This window comes from Prinia subflava, chromosome 11, assembly GCF_021018805.1.
Source record: "Prinia subflava isolate CZ2003 ecotype Zambia chromosome 11, Cam_Psub_1.2, whole genome shotgun sequence".
NCBI classification, from domain to species: domain Eukaryota; kingdom Metazoa; phylum Chordata; class Aves; order Passeriformes; family Cisticolidae; genus Prinia; species Prinia subflava.
Window position 1 is genome coordinate 24,721,123 of NC_086257.1, and position 20,297 is coordinate 24,741,419.

Here is a 20,297-nt window from a genome sequence, read left to right on the forward strand (position 1 = left end):
GGAGTTCTGGCACTGCTGGGGCCGGCACAGGTCAGTTGTGTGCTGCTCTCCAGGGCAGGCGTGGGCGCTTTTTTGGAAAGGATCTTTCAGATCATCCAAGTGCAGCCATCAGCCCAGCACCACCACAGTGCTGACCACTAAACTGGGTCCTCAGGAGCCACATCCACTCCTTTTTCAAATGCTTCCAGGGACACTGACCCCACCACCGCCCTGGGCAGCTGTGCCAGGGTTTCACAACCCTTCACAAAAGACATAGGAAACCCCAACATACTGAATGCAGAGGAGAAGAGCTGCTGCTGCAGTTATAAAAGTAACTCCTCCAATTTGAGTTCCCCTTATCTCTTCAAGCTTAATGTTGGCTTAATGCAGTTGATGCCTATCATTTAGAAACCCAGTTTATATCCTCTTTCATAATTATACTTCTCAGTGTTTGGTAATGCTCTTTATACCTTATTTAATCTTTTTGTTTTGTCAGATGGCTGTAACAGTAAGTCCATAAAAGCAAGATGAGACCAGACCTTTTGTCATTTGGTTGCACTTTGAAATATTAATTTCTTAAAGTACAGGAAAATAAAAGAACTGTTTGTGGACAGCAGTAAGAAATTTGTTTTGATCTTTGATTTTAAGGTACAATGATCTGTCTCACAACAGTGGTGTAACCTTTTGCTGTAAGCTCTTGGCAGTGGAATTTTGCTGCTAATACAGAGGTAATAGTGTTTTCTTGAATAACTAAGCCCCAAAATATAGTAGCAAAAAAATGGCTGGGATATTTATTTAACCTTAGAGAACATGTTTTATGGGAGGAGGTGTTTGTTTCACTGCAGGGATGTGCCCTGTATAGCAAAATGCTCTTCTGTTTGTTGGAGAACGCTGCTCAGTGCAATGTCTTAATTCCCCACATAATTTCCTACTGGTGTCGGCTGCAGTGTCCTGCACACCCTGAAGCCTTTGTGGGGAGGCACAAGAGCAGGCAGATGTGCACTCACACCGTGACTGCTGGGAGTTAAATTCCATCAAACGCGAGGAATTCCCAGCTCCGGGTGCAGGGAGCGGCCGCTCGCAGCGGGGCCGGGAGGTTTTGCGGGGATGCTGCGGGGCCGGTGCTGAGCCATTCCCTGGTTATTAACCCGAGTGCGGGGGCTGCATTGGAGCCGAGGGGATGGAGCCAGCACGGGCTGCTTCAGGGGCATCCCTGCCAGGGCATCCCGGGCCCCCTGGCTCTCCTACAGCCTCGGGGGTCTGCCCCGGGCCGGGCTGGCACAGCCGGGTTTGTGTCTGGCTCACCCTTGGGCACAGAAGCTGCTCCTCCCCTAAAGAGAGTTTTGTGTTAGGAGTGATTCTCATGGCTGAACCAAATTCAAAAGTGCTGTTTGAATTCAGGTCTGTATCGCTTTAAGGGGTTATTTTGGGAGGAAAAAATGTAGAGTGGTCTTTCATTATTAAATCCCATTAAACTCCAGGGTGTCCGTTGGGATGATTTTAGACTGTCAAGTTTGCGCAATTCTGGAAAAAGAAGGGAGTGTAGTTTTCAGGGGGTTTTAATTTTAAATTAAAGCTTCAAATATCATAGAATCATGGAATGGTTTGTGTTGGAAGGGACCTTAAAAGACCAGCCAGTTCCAATCCCCTGCCACGGGCACGGACACCTTTATACATTGCATAAGCGTAATTTTAATTTAAACTTCCAGATTAATTTCTTTGATTGTGCAACATAAACTACATCATGTTCTAGTTTAACTTAATTCATTTTCAGACTTGGAGCAAAAAATGCACAGCTAGTCCTTGTATTAGAAGAATATCTTTTAATGGGAATCATGTCTTGCTTCCTCAAATTTTAATCTATGTCTGCATTAAGGAGCTGCTTCATTTGCTCCGTATTCCTGGTCTGCCTACAGGATTCGATGTTTTTCTGGAACCAGCTTCCCTATTCCTTAGTGAGATCCCTCCTGAGCTGCTCTTCTGGAGCTTTATTCTGCCGTGCACTGCTCAGTACCTTCCCTGATTCAGATGCTAATGTGTGGTGTCTGCCAAGGGACCGGCATTAGCATACTGAGAATAGATTTGAAAAAGACCTTTTTTATTTGCGTGCTTATATTTTATAAATAGCCTGAAGGGGAGGATGGGGTGTTTTGTAAATGGTTTGCAGAGCTGAAATCCAGTGGGCCTGTGATTGCTGTGGCATTTCCATTACCCCAGTCCCTTCTTGAACGTGGAGCCTTTGTTATTAACACCTACACAGCAGGAATGATGCCATGAACTCTCTTACACGTTTACTGTTCTTTAAATGTTTGAATTCTTGGTATTTCCTTGGAATTGGGAAAATGTAAGCAGCAAAGATGGTGCTCCCTGGGGCACTGGACCTACTGCAGGTGAGGTTTGGGAGGTGGAGGCTGCTGAGATACTGGGCAGGAACTGGGTTTCTTCCACTTTGTGAAAGAAAATGTTTAAAATCTATTCCCTATAACTGAAGCATGAATGTGATTGCACCTATAACAGTTTCAAATGTGATGTAGAAATTGAAATGGTGAAGAAGGAACTGGATTGCCTTTTATGATTTTTATTTTCCCCCACAGTTTTGTTGGCTGCAGCTACCTGACTGTGGCCCATTCTCTGCTTTTCTTGTATTGAATAAATGCAGTCTTCTCCCTTCTGCCTTTTGCTGGTGTCCTCAACAGCATCTTAGTGAAACTGGGCTGGCATTTTTTCTCTGACTACTGAGCTGGTGCTAATAGAGAGACTTATTTGAGAATTAGTTCTTTTTATAAGACTTTCTCCAGTCACTGCTAGCCTTAGGTGCAAAGAAGCAGATTTTCTGGGTTGAGTAGCTTGTTGCTAAACCTATTACTGAGCTAAAGCCCTGCTGGAAGCGATCTCTCTTTTAGTGAAATCAAAAGGTGCCTGTGGCGTGTGTGCCAGGCTGATGGAGCAGGGCACGTTTGTGTATCCACACTCACAGGGATGGGACAAGTGGTGTTTGTCTTGTAGGAATCCAAGGCAAACCTGATCTAAACTCAGTTCCACAGGGAACTGCTGGGTCTGCCAAGAAAAGGCATTCCTGTGTGGAGGTACATAGGGAGTTCTAGAGACCATTTTTGCTTCAGTTCATCTTTCTTCTCTCAGGTTCTGAGTTTCCATCCCTTGTGGTGTAAATTTTTGTCTTTCTGGTACTTTGTGCATCTTCAGATAGATCCAAGTTAATACTGCCCCAGCCAACATGGATATGGTCTAACATCTCCTTCTGGCTTGAGCTGTGTCACATTTGTGTTTTATCTTAAAGCCCTTCCAAACTCGCCTTCACTCAGTGTGTGTGCTGATCCAGGGGTGCCATTATTTATGGGCATAAGGAAGGACACACTTATTGCACTCTTGTGATGCTTTTAGAAGAGTTTGGTTCTGTTCAGCTCAACCTCAGTCTCCTCCTTCCTCCAAGAAAGAGAAGTCAGGAAAAAGACTCCTGATGGGGTTTATCCCATGTGGGGTTTATCCCATGTGGGGTTTGCCTTGCCAGCTCCTGGTGAGTGAGGGAGCCAGGGGAGGTTGTTCCAGTGCCAAGGGCTGTTCATCCATCCCTGGTTTGCCCAAGGTTCCAGTGCTGCTCCAGTGCCTGTGAGTGTGTCAGAGCTGTTGGGAGCTGGGAGAATAAATAAATCCCAGCTCTGGAGAGAGTAGTGGGAGTGTGGGTTAGCCTTGCTGTGACACTGAGGAGCACTGGAGAGAGAAGTGCTGGGGAGAGAAGGGTGATAAGAAATAAAGACAGACTCAGAGTTTATTTGGGAGCCAGCCAGAGTGTAAACAAATCACCCAGGGAGATGAATTTGGAGTGATACCAAGTGAGGAGAGGCTGCGAATGGATAAAACCAGAAGGTAATTTAAGAGCATGGATATATACTGAGATCAAGAGGAAATGCTATCTTGATCCTTGTGTTTGGAAGGCTGCAGGAGGGAGGATGTGAGATGAAATGGAAGAAATGGGTTTATTTTAGTCAAAACACAGAGGAGGAAAAAAGCCTTATCATCGGGATGGGATGGGTGGATAAAAGGAAATCATCCCAGTGTGTGTTCAAAGGTTGGTGGCAGTGTGGAGAGGGTGTGAATGTGTCTGTGTCATTCTGTGAGCAGCTCTGCCAGTGTCACAGCATGAGGGACAAACTCCAGGGCTACTGAGCCCAAAGGACTGCGGGGTTTGAATAAGGATCTCACCAGTCCAAATACATGAAGTGCTGGGGTTTAAAATTACAGCTCTGTGTGTAGTAATAGAAAATAATGTAAATAAGATGAGCATGAAACAACTATAAAATCTTTTCCTTCAACAGAGATTAAAGTTTTCTTTGCCTCCTTTGTCGGAGGGTGTTCTGACAGATGAGCTGTTCCATTTTCCTGTGTGGAGAAGGTGGCAGTGAAGAAGGAATGGTCTCCCAGCACTGCACGCCTGCTGTCATTGGCGTGGCAGATGCTGGGGTGCCCGTTAGTCGTGTCATTAGTGGATGAGGTGGCCGTTGAGTTGAATTTATTCTGCTCTGCCTCACAGTTGAAAGATGCATGAGCGTGATGCAGTCTGGGACGCAGATGGTGAAGCTGAAGAGTGGAACCAAGGGGCTGGTCCGTCTCTTCTACCTGGACGAGCACAGGACCTGCATCCGATGGAGGCCCTCCCGGAAGAGCGAGAAGGCAAAAAGTAAACTCCTCATGTTTCTTCTAATCTCTGGGGCAGTTTGGTGTTAGCATGTGAGTTACAGAGCTGCGCAGGGGCTGGCGGGCTCATGGCAGACACTTGGTGTCTGTCTCCTGTGCTCCCTTTCTGTAGCCTCAGCCCTGTGATGGTTCTGGGGAGCCTCTGGGGCAGCCGGGACATGGCACAGCCCTGGCAAGGAAACCTTCAGTCCAACAGGGCTTTGGGATGTGAAGATGTAACACTAATAAAGTTTAACACCTCTGGGCCTGAGTAACTCCGAACTGTGAGAGACAGGAGGAGGCTGGCTGGCTGTCCCAGCGTGAACTTTGCTTTCCCTTTCCCCCAGTTGTCATCGACTCCATCTACAAAGTCAGCGAGGGCCGGCAGTCGGAGATCTTCCACCGCCACGCCGAGGGCAGCTTCGACCCCAGCTGCTGCTTCACAATTTACCACGGCAGCCACCTGGAGACCCTGGACCTGATCACGTCCAACCCTGAGGAGGCTCGCACCTGGATCACGGGGCTCAAGTACCTGCTGGCCGGGATCAGCGACGAGGACTCGCTCGCCAAGCGCCAGAGGACTCACGACCAGTATCCTTTGAGGAGCCAGCCCTTCCTCCTGGTTCATGTTCCTGCCTTGGTTTTCAGTCACTTCAGCACGGGGTGTCCTTTCTCCTATTAAATGACCAAAACCCTTCCACTGATTGCAGTGGAAACCTGAGCAATGGGTTTGACATGGACACTTATGTGTGTGATAAACCAAGGGCTGTGCCTTGGGGACTGGATCAAACTGCAGGGGAGTCAGGGGATAGACTTGCATTTTGTTAATGAATTCCGTTTTGAAGGGGCAGAGCAGTTATTTCTAGTTATATCAATACCTCAGTAGCTCCTGGCCATCTCTGTTGCTCTTGTGTAAGTCAGATGCCTGTGTCCTTCCCAGCCTCCATTGTTTGTTACGAGCACAAACCCTTAAAGCTCCTTAAATGTTTGTTGTAGCCCAGTAGCCAAAGTGAACCTCATGTCCTCTGAATGTTTTCTTCATGTGTTTTTCACAACAGTCTTTTTTCACAACAGTGATGACTAAAACGTACAAAAGAACACTCTTCCCCAAAAAACCAAACCCCAAGGCCATCTTAGTTAAATCTGTAACCTGTCTGTTCTTCTGCCTCATGGAAATCTCCAGTGGTACTCCTGGAGAATAAACATATTTCAGGTATTTTTAATTTATATCTCCCGTGTTTGATTCTGATCCACAGCAGCCACAGGTCCATGGGGGTTGGATTGCATGCTCTGTTGCACCTGTCCTCAGCTTGCTATTTTTAACCATGACTTTTCTGAGCTGCCCCTGTCTGCTGTATCTTCTCTGCTAGTGAAACATTACTGCAAGTCTTCTTTGTTTTATCCAGTGTGGCAGCTGGGGGACTGCACACGGAATGGCCCTGTCCCACTCCCAGCTACTGCAAGAACTTAGCAGGAGGTGCTGAGGGATATTTGTGCAAGGAGGGAGTGACAGGTGCTGGTTGGGAGTTGAAGTTTGGGTAGAATGAAGGGACAGATGGAAGAAGATCCCAGAGTAAGCCCAGCAATATTTGAAAACTTTAGGGCACCTTCTCAGAGGAGGAACCAGCATCAGACATGGCAGTGCAGAGGGGCTGGTGTTGTGAACTGAGCTGTGAATAATTGCCATAAACCAGTTCTGGTTTTAAGCATTAGACTGAGCTGTAGTGAGGGCAGGGGCAAAAGGATTCTTTCCCGAGCTGCCCTGCCTCCCCTCTCTGTGAGGAGATCTGTGTGTGCCTGTCCTTGACACGCTGGCAGCTGGGTGAAGCAGACCTTCGAGGAGGCCGACAAGAACGGGGACGGGCTGCTGAACATCGAGGAGATCCACCAGCTGATGCACAAGCTGAACGTGGGCCTGCCCCGCAGGAAGGTCCGCCAGATGTTCCAGGTCCGTGCCGGGGGGACGGGGCTGGGTAAGGTCCTTTTCTGGGGACATCCAGAGCAACATCTGCAGCTTGGGACTGAAAACACAGCACCTCACAGGCCTTTTCAGAGTCTTACCTTTTTGTAGCCAGAGGCATCAGAACATTGCTTAAGTGACACGAAGCACACAGCAAAGTTACCAGTGTGACTCTTTCTGCTGCATTGTGAACTGAATTGTTCAATGCTGGCATTGATGGACAATGAAGTCACTCTGTTGCTACTGAAATCTTTTTTCATTTTCTTTATGGAGGAATTATTTAATAGAAACTGGCTTTATTCAAGTAATTAGGTTTTCTTTAACATTTTCCTCATATTTAGCCATTCAGATTGGATTGATGTAGAATCAATTTTTTACTTTTGTTTTCTGAAAACAGCTCCCATATTCCATCAGTCCTTGTGTTTAGTGTACGAAAGGAAAGACAAGCCAAGGACATAATGGAGAGCAAAAAAAGTCATCTTCACTTTTCTAAACCAGCTCAAAGCTGGTTTGCTGTAAAACATGGGAAAGGTGAAGAATCTTCTATGGCCAAAAGTGCTTTGTTTGTCTGGCATAGAATTCCCATTAGAGACACATCTTTGGAGTCTGGAGTTACTCCCAAAGGCCTGGAAACTGTTTCAGAGATTAATTTGGGTTGTACTTGTTGCCACAGATTATAAATGTCACTTAAGGTATGTAATAGATATAAAATTTTTAAAAATCCCATTCAACACCATTTAGCTGAGATTTTTTTTCCTCTCAGCTGGCTTGTAGTGATAGGAGTTTGCAGTTCTTTTTTGCATGGAGACCCACACAGTGCCTGCCAGCCGTTCTGGGATCCTGCACAATCCATTCCTTTATGCTTCTATGTGGAGTAAAGTACAGAGACTTCCATTTTCATTGGGTTTTAATAATGATTCCAGAATATATTCTTTGTTTTGAAAATCCAAAGCAATCCTCTTAGGCAGATGTTCACAGGAAAAAGCTTGTATTAGTGTGTGCTAAGTAGTGTTTTCTTCTCTTCCTACTTCTGAGGAGAAGCAGCAAATCAAGACTGCAGATGCTGGGTGTATGTTTTGGTGTGGGGTCTCATGCTGCTGCAGAGTTGTCCCCTCTGCAGAGTGCTGCTGGGGCTGAGAGTGCTGCAGATTAAATAATGTGCATTTAAGACTTTGATAGTGTCCTGAATATTTTAAGATACCTGACTGTTGTTGGGGAAGCCTTGGGTGATACTGTTACTCCTCTTGCTCTGTTTTGATCCAGGATAACTGCAGGGCATACAGGAGGGCAAGAGATTAGAATAAAGCCCAGAGTGAGCCTCTTTCTGGGGAAATAAATTTGAAATTAAAGAAAGAAATTAGAGTTTCATAGGGAATCTGTGCCTTTAGTTTAGTAACTGTTTACACTGAAAACCCCATAGATAATTTTGCAGTTATTTTAGCCTGTTAGAATTGTGTCTGAGCAGTCTTGCAGACTAGAATTTACAACATTTCTGTTGGTGTACACAAGTCCTGCTCAGTTTTATTCCCTGATTTCTCCTGTGATGAGAATATTTACGTGAGTGTCGTTACCTCTTAGGAGGCAGACACAGATGAGAACCAAGGAACCCTGAACTTTGAAGAGTTCTCAGTGTTTTACAAGATGATGTCCTTGCGTCGAGACCTCTACCTGCTGCTCCTAAGCTACAGTGACAAGAAGGATCACCTCACTGCTGACGAGCTGGCTCAGTTTCTGAGGGTGGAACAGAAGGTATGGCAATGCCTGCAGCCATGTCTGTGGCCAGGTACTTACAATCAAGTGTAGGGAAAGGGTTTTATGGAAAATATTAACTTGGGCTGAAGGGCAAAGCACAGATGTGAGTTCTGAAGGTTTTATTGGTTTTTGAAATGCTTCTAGAAAGAGTTTGAGCTGCTTTGGGTGATTTTTGGAGTGCCCAGGATAGTGGTATGAGGGGGTGCTCAGTTCCTGGGGCAGGAAGAGGAACACGTGGCAGAGGTGGGGGAGCTGCCTCTGGGGTGCACAGGACATTGTGGAGCTGCTGGTGCAGCAGAAGGCTCGAGCTGACTGTCAGGTCTGGCATCCTGCACCTCTCTGTGCTGTGTGTGCCCTGCTGAGAGCGCTGTGTGGGCAGAGCTGTCTGGGGAGCTGCTGTGCTCAGCACTGCTCCAGCAGCAAACCTTGAACCTGTCCCCAGTGCCCAGGGTCAGGGAGACCCCCGAGCGTTCCCAGTGCCAGCAACGCCCTCGGGCAGGGCAGCCCTGCCCCGACAGCTGACTCTGCTCCCAGCCAGGAGGCGGCTCCACAGTGCCCTCACCCAAACAGTGTTTTGGGTTTGCTGTTGTCTGCGTGCTTGGAAATCTGTGGACAGTCTGTTCTGCTCCATCTGCTACTCATTTGGCAAGATGGTAAATATTCTGCAGCCCGAGGACAGAACAAAAGCGGGCTGGGGTTTTTGTTAGCTTGCTGAACTGCCTGCTTTTATAGGAGAACTCCCTGTTTAGGAAAACACCCCCTATTATTTTTAGTGGAGTACTTCAAAGTGTAACAAAAAAACGAGTGGCCAAAGTCATCACTTCTCAGGCTACAATTAAAGAAGCACAAATGAGTGGACCTTTCCCCAGTAGCTGCAGCTTTGGACTACATTAGACATTTCCATTCCTAGAGCACATGAGAACTCCACACTGGGCCAGCAAGGAGCCATGGGGAATAATGGAATTAATTTGAGCCAGCTCGTACCAGAACAGGGCCTGCTCTGAGCAGTGTTTGCAATCAAACACCAACCTGAGCAAGGATAATCAATGATTGTTCCTACTGAGTTGTTCCTTTTCTATTATCTTGTGTAATTCCTGCAGCATCTCAGGATGGTTGGCTTAGCTGGGACAGTACAAACAGTGAACAGGATGATGGCACAAGTAAAGTGCAAGAGGTTTGAGTGCCAGTATTGTCTTCCTGTGATGTTGGTAGCAGAGAAATGAAATCCACCCAGTCCTCATCCTCCCTCTGGTTTTCTCCAACTCAAGGCAGTGAGGAAAGATGAGAGGAGTGATGGGAGCTTCTTCTTTCCTTTAGGTCTGGAGGAAGTATAAGTATCCACTTGTAAGTGCCCCACAAATCAGTTAGAACCTCAGCTGTGGGCTAGCTGAAGCTGTTGACAAGATTCCAATTTGTTTCAGAAAAGCTGCTGTTTTTCATTTCAGAATTTAATTATTTCTCTCCTAGCCTGTGTATTACAGTGAACTCCCTTGGAAGTAATGAAATCATAGGAGTGGAAAACGCATGAAAATGAAATCCAAGCCTGCCAAATCTTTTTGCATGTCTAAGAAGATTATATTAAAGAATATAATGTCATACTTCTCAATTCAGCAGTATTAGCCAGTACAGTTATTAAGGCTGCTAAACAGCTAATTTTAATCTTGAGACTAAAATGACATAAGTTTTAATTGATGGCTACCTCTCACTCTTGTTTGTCTCCTCCAAGTTAAGTAGATTTTCACATGCTGGTGACATTGAAAATAAGTGTACCTCCACTGTTGTTTTTGTGCAGATGAATAATGTGACACCAGAATATTGTCTGGACATCATACAGAAGTTTGAAGTGTCAGAAGAAAACAAGAAGCAAAATGTTCTTGGGATTGAAGGTAAAAGTTTTGATTTCAGAATGGAGTAGAAGTGCTTTGGTGGTGTTTTGGTGAGGCTTTTGCTGTTTGCCTGGGACACAAAGTCCCCTGGCTCAGCAGTTGGGAGCGTGGGTGCCTTTTGTGAGCCAGGGGGGAGATGTGAGTAGGTGTGGTGAGGAGCAGCTCTGCAGCCATCCATCACAGCCGCCCTCAGGAGCGGGAGGGATGCCCGAGGCTGTGGGGATTTATTGCTCTCTGTGTTTGTGAGACAAACACAAACTCCACCGTGCAGTTTACCTACAGCCTGCTCCCAGCGAGGTAATGAAAGCCAGGTGTTCCTTCTGCCGGGGCTCTGGGGGTCTGGGATCCTGCACAATCCATTCTTTTATGCTTCTGTGTGAAGTAAAGTACAGATAGCTGCATTTTCATTGGGTTTTAATAACGATTCCCATTGTTTGTGAAAGCAATTGTAAGTTGTATGTTTATTCAGAATCCAACTCAGTATCAAATCAGCCTCAGAGCTGGGATGAAAGAGATTAAATGCCATGGTGTGTTCCTTTGCCCAGAAGGAAGCTTCTGTGGAGCAGCATAATGTACATGGAGGTTTGGGGAGGGGGGAAGTAGGACTCTTCCTCCACATGGTATTTAAATCCTGGGCATGGCCTCCCTTCAACAAGCTTCTGATGTGACCCAGGGCGCTGCACTCGAACTGAAATGAGGAAGGTAAAACAAACAAGCTGTGACACTTAAACAATAATTCTGCGAGCATTTCTGCTCCTCTTAACCTGCTGCTGCAGCTGCTTTTATCTCTGAGCTGCTTTCAGGGCTGGTATTGTTTGCACTGTCCTTTGCAAATATTTTACACATTTCATTCTTAAAGGAGGTATTTTTAAAACTTTCTCTGTTCAGTGCTGCTCTCATTTAGAGGGTTATAAATCAAGTACCATCTTCCTGAATAAACTGGCAGAAAAAAGAAAACAGTGAAGTGCAGATGGCTGGGTCAGTGACTTGGCTGGTGATCCATGGTTCTGCTTTGGGTGGCAGCTGCCTTGTGTGCCCCCGTCCCTGCTCAGGGCACTGCCATTCACAGCACAGGAGTGCCAGCAAGGAGCTCTGGTAAAGAAAAGGGCATTTGCTTCTGTGCCAGTGTGGCCACGCTCTGCCCTGGAGTCCGCAGGCACCGTCAGGTCCTGGGCTCCAGGAGGAGTCCAGAGAGCTCCGTGCCCGGCCGACGTGTCCCTCTGCCCCCAGGCTTCACCAGCTTCATGCGCAGCCCCGCGTGCGAGGTGTCCAACCCGCTGCACCGCCACGTGCACCAGGACATGGAGCAGCCCCTGTGCCACTACTTCATCGCCTCGTCCCACAACACCTACCTGAGCGGGGACCAGCTGCTCTCGCAGTCACGGGCAGAGATGTACGCGCGCGTGCTGCAGGCCGGCTGCCGCTGCGTCGAAGGTGGGCTGCAGGGGGCTGCAGGGGGCTGCAGGGGGCTGCACTGGGCTGCATGGGGCTGCACGGGGCTGCACGGGGTGCACTGGGCTGCATTGGGGCTGCATGGGGCTGCACGGGGCTGCATTGGGCTGCATGGGGCTGCGCAGGGCTGCATGGGGCTGCACTGGGCTGCATGGGGCTGCAGGGGGCTGCATGGGGCTGTGCTGGGCTGCACGGGGCTGTGCTGGGGCTGTGCTGGGCTGCATGGGGGCTGCATGGGGGCTGCATGGGGCTGCATTGGGGCTGCATGGGGCTGCACGGGGCTTCATGGGGCTGTGCTGGGGCTGCATTGGGGCTGCATGGGGCTGCACGGGGCTGCACGGGGCTGTGCTGGGGCTGCACGGGGCTGCACTGGGCTGTGCTGGGGCTGCATTGGGGCTGCATGGGGTCACACTGGGGCTGTGGTGGGTCAGGGCCACGCTGCCAGCAGCGATGCTGGGCTGCCTCAGGCACCGCAGCGCTTTCTGACCACTCCAAACTGGATTTTTCTGTTGGGAATGGTCACCTCAGGCAAGTGCCACAGGAAGCAGAGAATCTCGGAATGGCTGGGGTTGGAAGGTGTTGTAGGACACAAAGAAAAGATGAGAGACTCCAAATAGTTGAGAAGGCAAAGAGCGTAGAAAAAGCTTTATTGTCTAATTCTTACTGCTTTTTATAAGGTGTTTCCATACAGACTAAACATGATTGGTGAATAGGAATGACACCGCCCCAATCCCATTGCTTAAACTAGAAAAACAGCCAAAATGGCTTTTTTGAGAACTAGAAAGGCAAAACACTACTTGGAAAAAGATTGTTTTGAGAAAGGATAGTTGTTTGCCAAGATTGTTTTGAGAAGAAGCTTTCTTGAGAAATTTTTCCTTGGGAAAAAGTTAGCAGCTGCTAGCAGGCTAAAATCTCTCAGACCCAGAAATATCAGGCCCACAGGAAGGGGTTCTAAAGATCATCCAGTTCCACCCCCCTGCCATGGGACAGCGTGGAGATCACATTGGATTCTTGTTTAAGCTCTGCATGATTTAAATAATTGCAAAACGTTAGTGTTTTTATATTAGTATTAGTATTTTTCTTTTCCAGAAATAAATAGTCTTTTGACAAAGTTAGACTCAATATTAATTTTTATGACTAGCATTACAAAAGGTCATCTGGAAAAAAAATATTGTTAATCTCTATTTAAAAATTAATTAGAGAAAATGAACCTGAGAAAAGTGAGTGATTGCCTTCTGCAGAGCAGCTCCCAAGAACACTCAGCAGTGTTATTTTGCTTGACCTCAGAGCTATTGCAGCTACTTGAGAGCCCAGGGAATCGCTCTGCAGCTCTCTCCTTGGGAGGTTGAACTGCCTGTGAGGCAGCAGCACTGACAAGTTCAGTACAAATTCAGGATACAGGCATTCATTAGGAAAAGCATTCTAATGCTGGTCCATTCTGCATGTGCTGGATTTGATGCTACTCTTCATACAGTCAGTTATAAAGCTGCAAGTTAAATTGGGAGTGGGAAAAGAGAAATTCTTTTAGAAGAGTTTGTCTTCAGAAGCAAAAACTGCTTTCCTATTAGCCATAAACATTATTTGACCTATTCCACCTTTGTAGTTTTATATATGAAGAAAACCCCTCAAATTAATACAAGGGAAAAAAACATTTCTAGGATGCAGAATTCTCACTGACCTAGGAAAGGACTGTCCTGTCAGTCTGAGCTTAGCTGCAGGTCAGAGGAGGTGGAATGAGAGGTGGCAAGAGGTGGAGTGAATCTTGTTGGCCCCTGCAGGTTGAGCAGGTGAGCTCTGCTGGCAGCAGCAGCACAGGCGTGGATGAGACTGGGGGCATCTCTTAATGTGTGGCTTTTCTGGTCTGAACAGTGGATTGCTGGGATGGCCCAGATGGGGAGCCAGTGGTGCACCACGGCTACACCCTGACTTCCAAAATCCTCTTCCGGGACGTGGCAGAAACCATCAATAAATATGCCTTCATCAAGAACGAGTAAGTGTGGAGCCAGGTTTGGAACAAAACCTGTTTTCTGGAGTTGATCCCACACTGGAAACAACCATCAAGCCCAGGAGGTGCAAATATTCCTTTAAACACACCAGGGTTGATTCTGTTCCGATTATTCCCCATGTTGTGTTGTTGTTCAGCTGCACAAGCTCTTCCCATCAACTGAGGGAGAGAGTTCTGCCTAAGCTGAACCTTTTGTGCTCTTAAACTCAGTAAGGCTTTGGACAGTCTGACACTGCTGATTATCTTCCAATAGAACTTCCCACTCACGCCCACAGGGAAATTCTCCTGAAAAATCGATACTGTGATGTTCTCTACCTACTGAAAATACTCTATTTCAGCAGGAAAATTGAAAAGCTGTCATGTGTAGTTGTAGTGTGAGGAAATACTGAGGTGTGGGATAGTGTTCTGAATCTGTTTCATTTGCCATAGTGCTTCATAACAGTTTATTATGAAAACTGTGGAGTTTAACCATGTAGATAGATAAACACACAGAGTAGTCTCAAATCATGAGTGGATGTAGAGAATTTTGAGTAGTTTAAAGAGAATAAAAGGAAAATATTTCTTCTTTATTAAAAAAAAAGCACCCAACAATGAATGTGTGGGAAAAAAAACAACCAAGCCCAAAAATTTGGTGTTACTGATGAGAAATACAAGGTGGTACTTTCAAAACTAAAGGAGGTCATTATTTAATGAAACTAAAGGTTTTCATTATTTGGTGTAGGGTTGGTGTGGGGTTCCTTGCCATAGAACCCTGGGGCTGCCAGGAGTTCAGAAAACAGTGGGGCAAATTTGTGGAAGAACTCAGTGTTCCATTCACAGGGGGGGTGATAAAAGTGCAGCTGTGGTTTCTCCACACAGCTGTGAGAGTGCCTGGGGCTTTGTTTGCAGGTTTCCAGTGATACTGTCCATTGAAAACCACTGCAGTATTCAACAGCAAAAGAAGATAGCCCAGTACCTGAAGGAGATATTTGGTGACAAACTGGACCTGTCATCTGTGAGCACTGGAGATCCCCGACAGCTTCCCAGCCCTCAGGATTTAAAAGGGAAAATCCTAGTGAAGGTAACTTGCTGCTGGGCATCTTCAGAATGCAACAAAAGTCAGCTTGTGATATTTATTGTAGATTTTCTTTGGAGGACCAGTTCATATCCCTTTAGCATCTAAACATTACCTGACAGTCCTTCCTTGGACAAAGTGCTTTGGAGTGACAGAAAAGTGACAATTTCCTGCCTTTCCCCTCAGCCAGCTCAGAGCTGTAGTTCACGGGCTGGAACTCTGTTCATGGTTCACCTGCTGTGGTTATAGGAGAAGAGCAGCTCAGGAGGCCCCAGAGCCCTGGAGCTGGTGCTCTGTGCAGGATTAATTGTGTGAGCCTCTCACTCCAAACATTTGCTCTGAAAGGAATTGCAGAGGCCAGGATGGGTAGAACAGGGAAGAAACACAAGGCAGACCTTTGAGAGGATGATTAATAGAGTTCTGCCCTATTAGATTGTCTAATTTACCTGGACACAGGGGGGCAATTACTTTTGTGTGAACTCTCAGGATATTCTGGCTTTCCCTCTGTCCTTGGTATCAGCCTGGCTGCAGGGATTCACAGTTTCAGTCTGATGTTAGTTTGAACATGCTGCAGTGCACAGTACAGAGCTGACCCTAAATTAGGGGATTAGGAGCCCTTTGAGTGCTCAGGCGTGGTTTTGCATTTCACTGCATCAGTTTTCTGGGGTGGCTGCTGGTTAATGAGCTGTGCAAACACGGGGGCTGGTGTTGGAGGGATCCACAGGAAATTATGTGAAATGTCACTCCTGTGAGAAATCTCATGGCACTCCACTAAAGGCAGGAGAGGCTGGGTGCTCTGAGTTCTTTCTTGAACTTCTGAGCTGGCTTTTCAGCATGTCTGGGGTTGTCATTTCAGTGTGATCCTCCAGCTCTCACTGCTGGAGCCCTGTGGGTATAGACTGCTGTGGAGCTGAGCTGTTTTCAGAATGAGAGATTCTATCTCAAGCATCACAGGATCTCTGAACAAAGCCCATCTCCCATCCCCTGCTCAATTTGAGCAGCTCTATTGGAAAAGATAAAATCAGATTTAGGAATCAGTACCTTGTTGAGAAGTAAGCCAGCTTCTCATCTTTTTGCTATTGTTTTTGCTCTTTTTATACATTTCTTTTGAAAGGCAGTATTGATTCACTAGCCAAACAATTTCACATAATGGCATAATTTTCATCCTGTAAGTGTATATAAAGAGTAACTCTAATAACACTCCGGGATTTAAGCCAATGTAAAGGTACCAGCATGAAGTGAATTTGACCCACTCATTAGCAGCAGCATTATTAATTTAAAAATGCAGCCCAAAAATCAATCCTCTGCATTTCTGCAGAAATCTGAGTGTCATTCCTGTCTCCCACTGATGAAGCAGGTAGGCTGAGAACATTTCTGTGCACAGAAGCAGTATCACAGAAGTTTAGTAGGTGATTTATTTAGGAGCAGATGGTGAAGCAGGAGAAGCAGACTGGGTGCACTAACGAGCACTGACCACATTTATTGGGTGTGCTTTTCCCTCATTTCAGGGTAAGAAGTTGCCCTGCAGCCTTGGAGCCGATGCTGAGGAAGGAGAAGTTTCAGAAGAGGACAGTGCTGACGAAATTGAGGATGACTGCAAGTTAAAGCCCTGCTTTGTAGGTGCACACAGTCAGTTCCCAGAGTGTGACAGCTCTGCATTTCTTACATGCACACTCCATGCCCTACTTACAGTTGTTAGAGTTTTTCCTTCCTAAGTTTTTAATTCGTGTGTCAGGTTCATGCTGTTCTATAGGTTTCGTTTTTATTTTAAGTGCTTTATGTAAGAGACTGGTTTGAGTCTGTATGGTCTGGATGACTGTCAACAGGAATCTTTTCCTTTTTTAACTGTTTGGAGCAGGAATCTAAAGCTTGGGGTGTCCGTAAGTGCATTAGCTGGGAATTCTTGCCCTTCTGAAAGGGAAGGTGAGGCTTGTGATGCCTGTGAGGCAGAGAGAGCCCATGGCAGGTCCTGGGAGATCTGCAGGGGGACTGAGCTGGGCTGGGAGGACTGAGGGGAAAGGAGAAGGGAAATGGCAGTGACAGCCACGGGTAGAAAGGGCAGAATCGGGCAGGATTATGCAAGTCTCTTCTTGCAGAGGGAAGGAAATGGGAGCACTGTGTGACCCTCAGCGTGTAATGGGATGGACATGGCACCTACTTGAACTGGGTTTGCTGGTGTCTTTCAGAGCAATGGTGCAACTCAGCACCAGGTGGAATCTTTTATACGAACAAAACTGGAATCTCTGCTAAAAGAATCCCAGATCAGGGACAAAGAGGATCCTGACAGCTTCACCGTGAGAGCTCTGCTGAAGGCAACTCACCAGAGTTTCAATGTGCACCTGAAGCAGGTACGTGGGCTCTCCCTTCACAGCCCCTCTGAGGGCTGGACAGTGCAGTGTGTGCAGACTGGTTCACGTGAGAGAGCCAAGGACTGGGGAACTGCATGCAGACTGCAGGGACATTAAATACTGAGTGAATTTTCTGTGTCTCAGATCTCTTTCCTGGGAATTGCTGTGTAATTGATGGCTCAGAAAGGGAGCAGTTGTGATATTTTCCTGATTTTTTTTAATGGTCATTTATTTTCCTTCATTACTGATCTGCCTTTGATTTTTCCCAAGCAATTGCTATTCAAAGAAGTAAAAAATCTGCTCAAGATTCTTTCTACATGTTACAGAGACTTCCAGCCTGAGCTCTGAGCAAATCTCTGAGCAGAGGTTATTGATTTTGCTGGGCCCCCAGTGCCCTCATCGTCATGAAAGCCCAAAGTGACTCCAGCTCAGCTCTGAAGAGGGAATAGCTGGAGTTCACAGCACTGAAATACTCACCCGGCTGAAATGCTGGGGGAATATTCTTCAGTTTTGTTTTGCTCTTCTGAAGATGAAGGGCTGTGTGTTCCTGACAGAAGAAGCGAGATGCTGCCAGGAGTTATCCAACTGATGTCTGGGGGCATGGCTGGGAATGTGGAACTCAGCCTGCAGGCTGCCTGTGAACACTCCACATTTATCTGCTAGAAGATTCTTTTTCCTCTCCCCTTTCCCTTTGTGGCTGCTTTCAAGAACACTCAGACATCTTTGTTTGTTGTTTCTTGCCTGGTTTTGCTAGACTGCTTTTTCTGCATGGTTTGTTGTTGTCTTGAGTGCTAATATTACTATTTTTCTTTACAGTTCAAGGATTCTAAACTCTCAGTTGTACAAAGAAATTAGCAAAGTCCTGCAATGAGATTTTGGATTTCAATTTGTTCACAGATCAGACTTTAACTCACTTTGTCTCATTTGCAATAATTTTACTTTCCTAATAGCGAACCAGGGTGACACACAAGAACTTGTATGAGGTTGAAATGCTGCCTTTTGGAGACTGTAGCAGACTCTTTAAAGACATTTCCGAAGGTATTTAGTTACACTTTTTATTGCACTTTTTCTGCACAGAACCTGGACACAAAAGAAGGTGGAAAAAAGTCTCACGGTCGATCATTAATGGGCAACTTTGGTAAACACAAGGTGAGTGAAATAAATGAGAGCTGAGGGTGCTGTTCTGGGACTGGCAGCATTCCAGAGACCCTGGCAGTGTTTTGGTGCTCCAGACAAGCGTGGGGGGCGTGGGGGCAGCGAGAAGGGAGCCTGTGTGATTACACTTGGTGTCTTAATTCTGTTCAGAAGATTGAGAACCTTTAAGAGGAACAAAAACTTCTCAAGTGGCTAAAAGATCAACATTACTCATGCTGTGGAATTGCTGATTTTCTGATCAAAGTTGCAGTAGCAGAACAGCAGCATAGACAAATGCCTTGGCATATCTTGTTTTCCACAGAGCTGACGGTGCCTGGTTCAGTCAGGGCTGAGTTTTGCTGTGCCCCGCCCTGGGCAGGGCTGTGCTGGGACTGTCTCTGCTCCCAGGGGCTGCTGTGTGAGTCTGGCTCTGGGCTCCTGCTCTGTGCAGATGTGTTCTCCTGATCTGCTCCTGGTTTTCATGTCCTGGTTATGTTTGTGCAGCTGCTGGGTCAGACTGCCTGCTCTGCTGCTCCTCTCCACTGGCCCAGGCAGGAGCTGGGAGCTCTCATTTCACAGCTGGGCACAGAGCAGCCCCCACAAGGGACAGTGCCCACGTTTCCTCCCACTCCCACATCCTGACAAATGTGCTCCTGTCATCTGCCTCCCCTGTTCCCACACTCCCACTGTGCCTGAGCCTTGGATTTACAGCCTCAGCCTGAGCTGCCCCAGCTGCCAGCCCCTTCCTGCTGGAGTCACTGAGAGCTGCAGTGGCTGACTGGGCAGAGGGGCAGGTCTGTGTGCCCTGTGCCACCAGCAGCCCTGTGCCCCAGCCTGCCACACTCTGCTCTTCCTGGTCTGTGCTATCCACGGTGAGGGCTGCACCGAGCTTTGGGACTGAGAACCTGAGCAATTTTTTATGACTAAGAGAGATTTCAAAGAACTTAATCAGCCACCAGTCCCTCTGCCCTGAAGCCAGCTAGGAGCCATCAAAAATTCCCAGAGCAGACAGCAGCAGGACTCGTATTTACACTTCAGTCCCAAGCGTGCATCAGTTTCAAGTGCTCGTGTTTCCTCCAGCACCTTTAGCTCAGTGCACGTTACCCCCTCAGGGTGTGTCAGGAGCTCCAGGAGCCTGTGGTCCCTGAGGTGGGCACTGCCCGTGGCACCCTGTGCTTGCTGCTGCCCACACAAATGCTGCCCATGAGATGCCACAGGCAAACGGCAGCCCCTGGAATCTGCTGGTTTTGCTGAGGGCTGGAAAGTCTGTCAATAATTTAATTACTTCAGCTAGTTATCCTAAGGGATGTAGCAGGTTGGAAAGCCCATTCATTTCATCTCTGCTGAAAAAAAATAAGGGTATATATAGATTTTTTTTTTTCAGTAGTGAATATATTGTAGACTGAGGCAACAGAGACATCCTGTAACTGCCCCCTGATGCCTTTCCAGCTGAAGAGATGTCTGGGAAGACTGGTTGCTATTGATATTTTTGCAGCAACAGAATTATCCACCCAGCAATATTGACACATGACATTTTCAGCCAGCTCTTGCGCCAAATGAATAAACTCTTTAAAAACTACCAGGGGAGGTACAAAGACACTACAGCTGGCAATTCCTGAAAGTTAACTGCATGGAACATGCTCAGTGCAGACCTTCAGACTCCAAAGTGAACCACGCAAATGATTTCCAATATAGTCAGCTTCATGTCAGCACCAAATGCAGCAAACTGAATTATGTCTAATATGGTGTATGACAAGAGGAAAGAAATCTCTGCTCAGTGAGCCATATGCAAAAGGATAAGAAGCTCTCAGTTATATTAATTACCTCTTGATGAGAAGGGAATTAAATAACTCCCACTTGAGCCTGTGTTTAGCATTACAAAAGAGGTAATGTTGAAATTGGAAACTGTTAAATCATAGGTGCTTATGAAAAAAGGGGATTTTGAGGTTTTAATCCTTTTTATCATAGCTATTTTCTTTATAGTGTAATAATTTAGAATCACTTGAATATTTGTATGTGGCTCAAAATGGAGCAG

The 20,297-nt window shown here is 46.7% G+C and overlaps 1 protein-coding gene across 3 annotated transcripts in view; it reads left to right on the top strand.

Annotated features, from left to right (window-relative positions):
* The window catches only part of PLCH1 (phospholipase C eta 1), a 54,332-nt gene that overhangs the window by 24,087 nt on the left and 9,948 nt on the right, over window positions 1–20,297 (top strand). For all 3 annotated transcript variants that reach the window (XM_063408508.1, XM_063408506.1, XM_063408507.1), the window contains exons 3-13: window positions 4,529–4,675; window positions 5,019–5,262; window positions 6,490–6,619; window positions 8,210–8,380; window positions 10,176–10,269; window positions 11,500–11,703; window positions 13,591–13,711; window positions 14,615–14,786; window positions 16,289–16,396; window positions 16,967–17,128; window positions 18,206–18,277. In XM_063408508.1, the coding sequence (XP_063264578.1) occupies window positions 4,529–4,675; window positions 5,019–5,262; window positions 6,490–6,619; window positions 8,210–8,380; window positions 10,176–10,269; window positions 11,500–11,703; window positions 13,591–13,711; window positions 14,615–14,786; window positions 16,289–16,396; window positions 16,967–17,128; window positions 18,206–18,277 (1,625 nt within the window). The remainder of the gene's footprint in view (window positions 1–4,528; window positions 4,676–5,018; window positions 5,263–6,489; window positions 6,620–8,209; window positions 8,381–10,175; window positions 10,270–11,499; window positions 11,704–13,590; window positions 13,712–14,614; window positions 14,787–16,288; window positions 16,397–16,966; window positions 17,129–18,205; window positions 18,278–20,297) is intronic.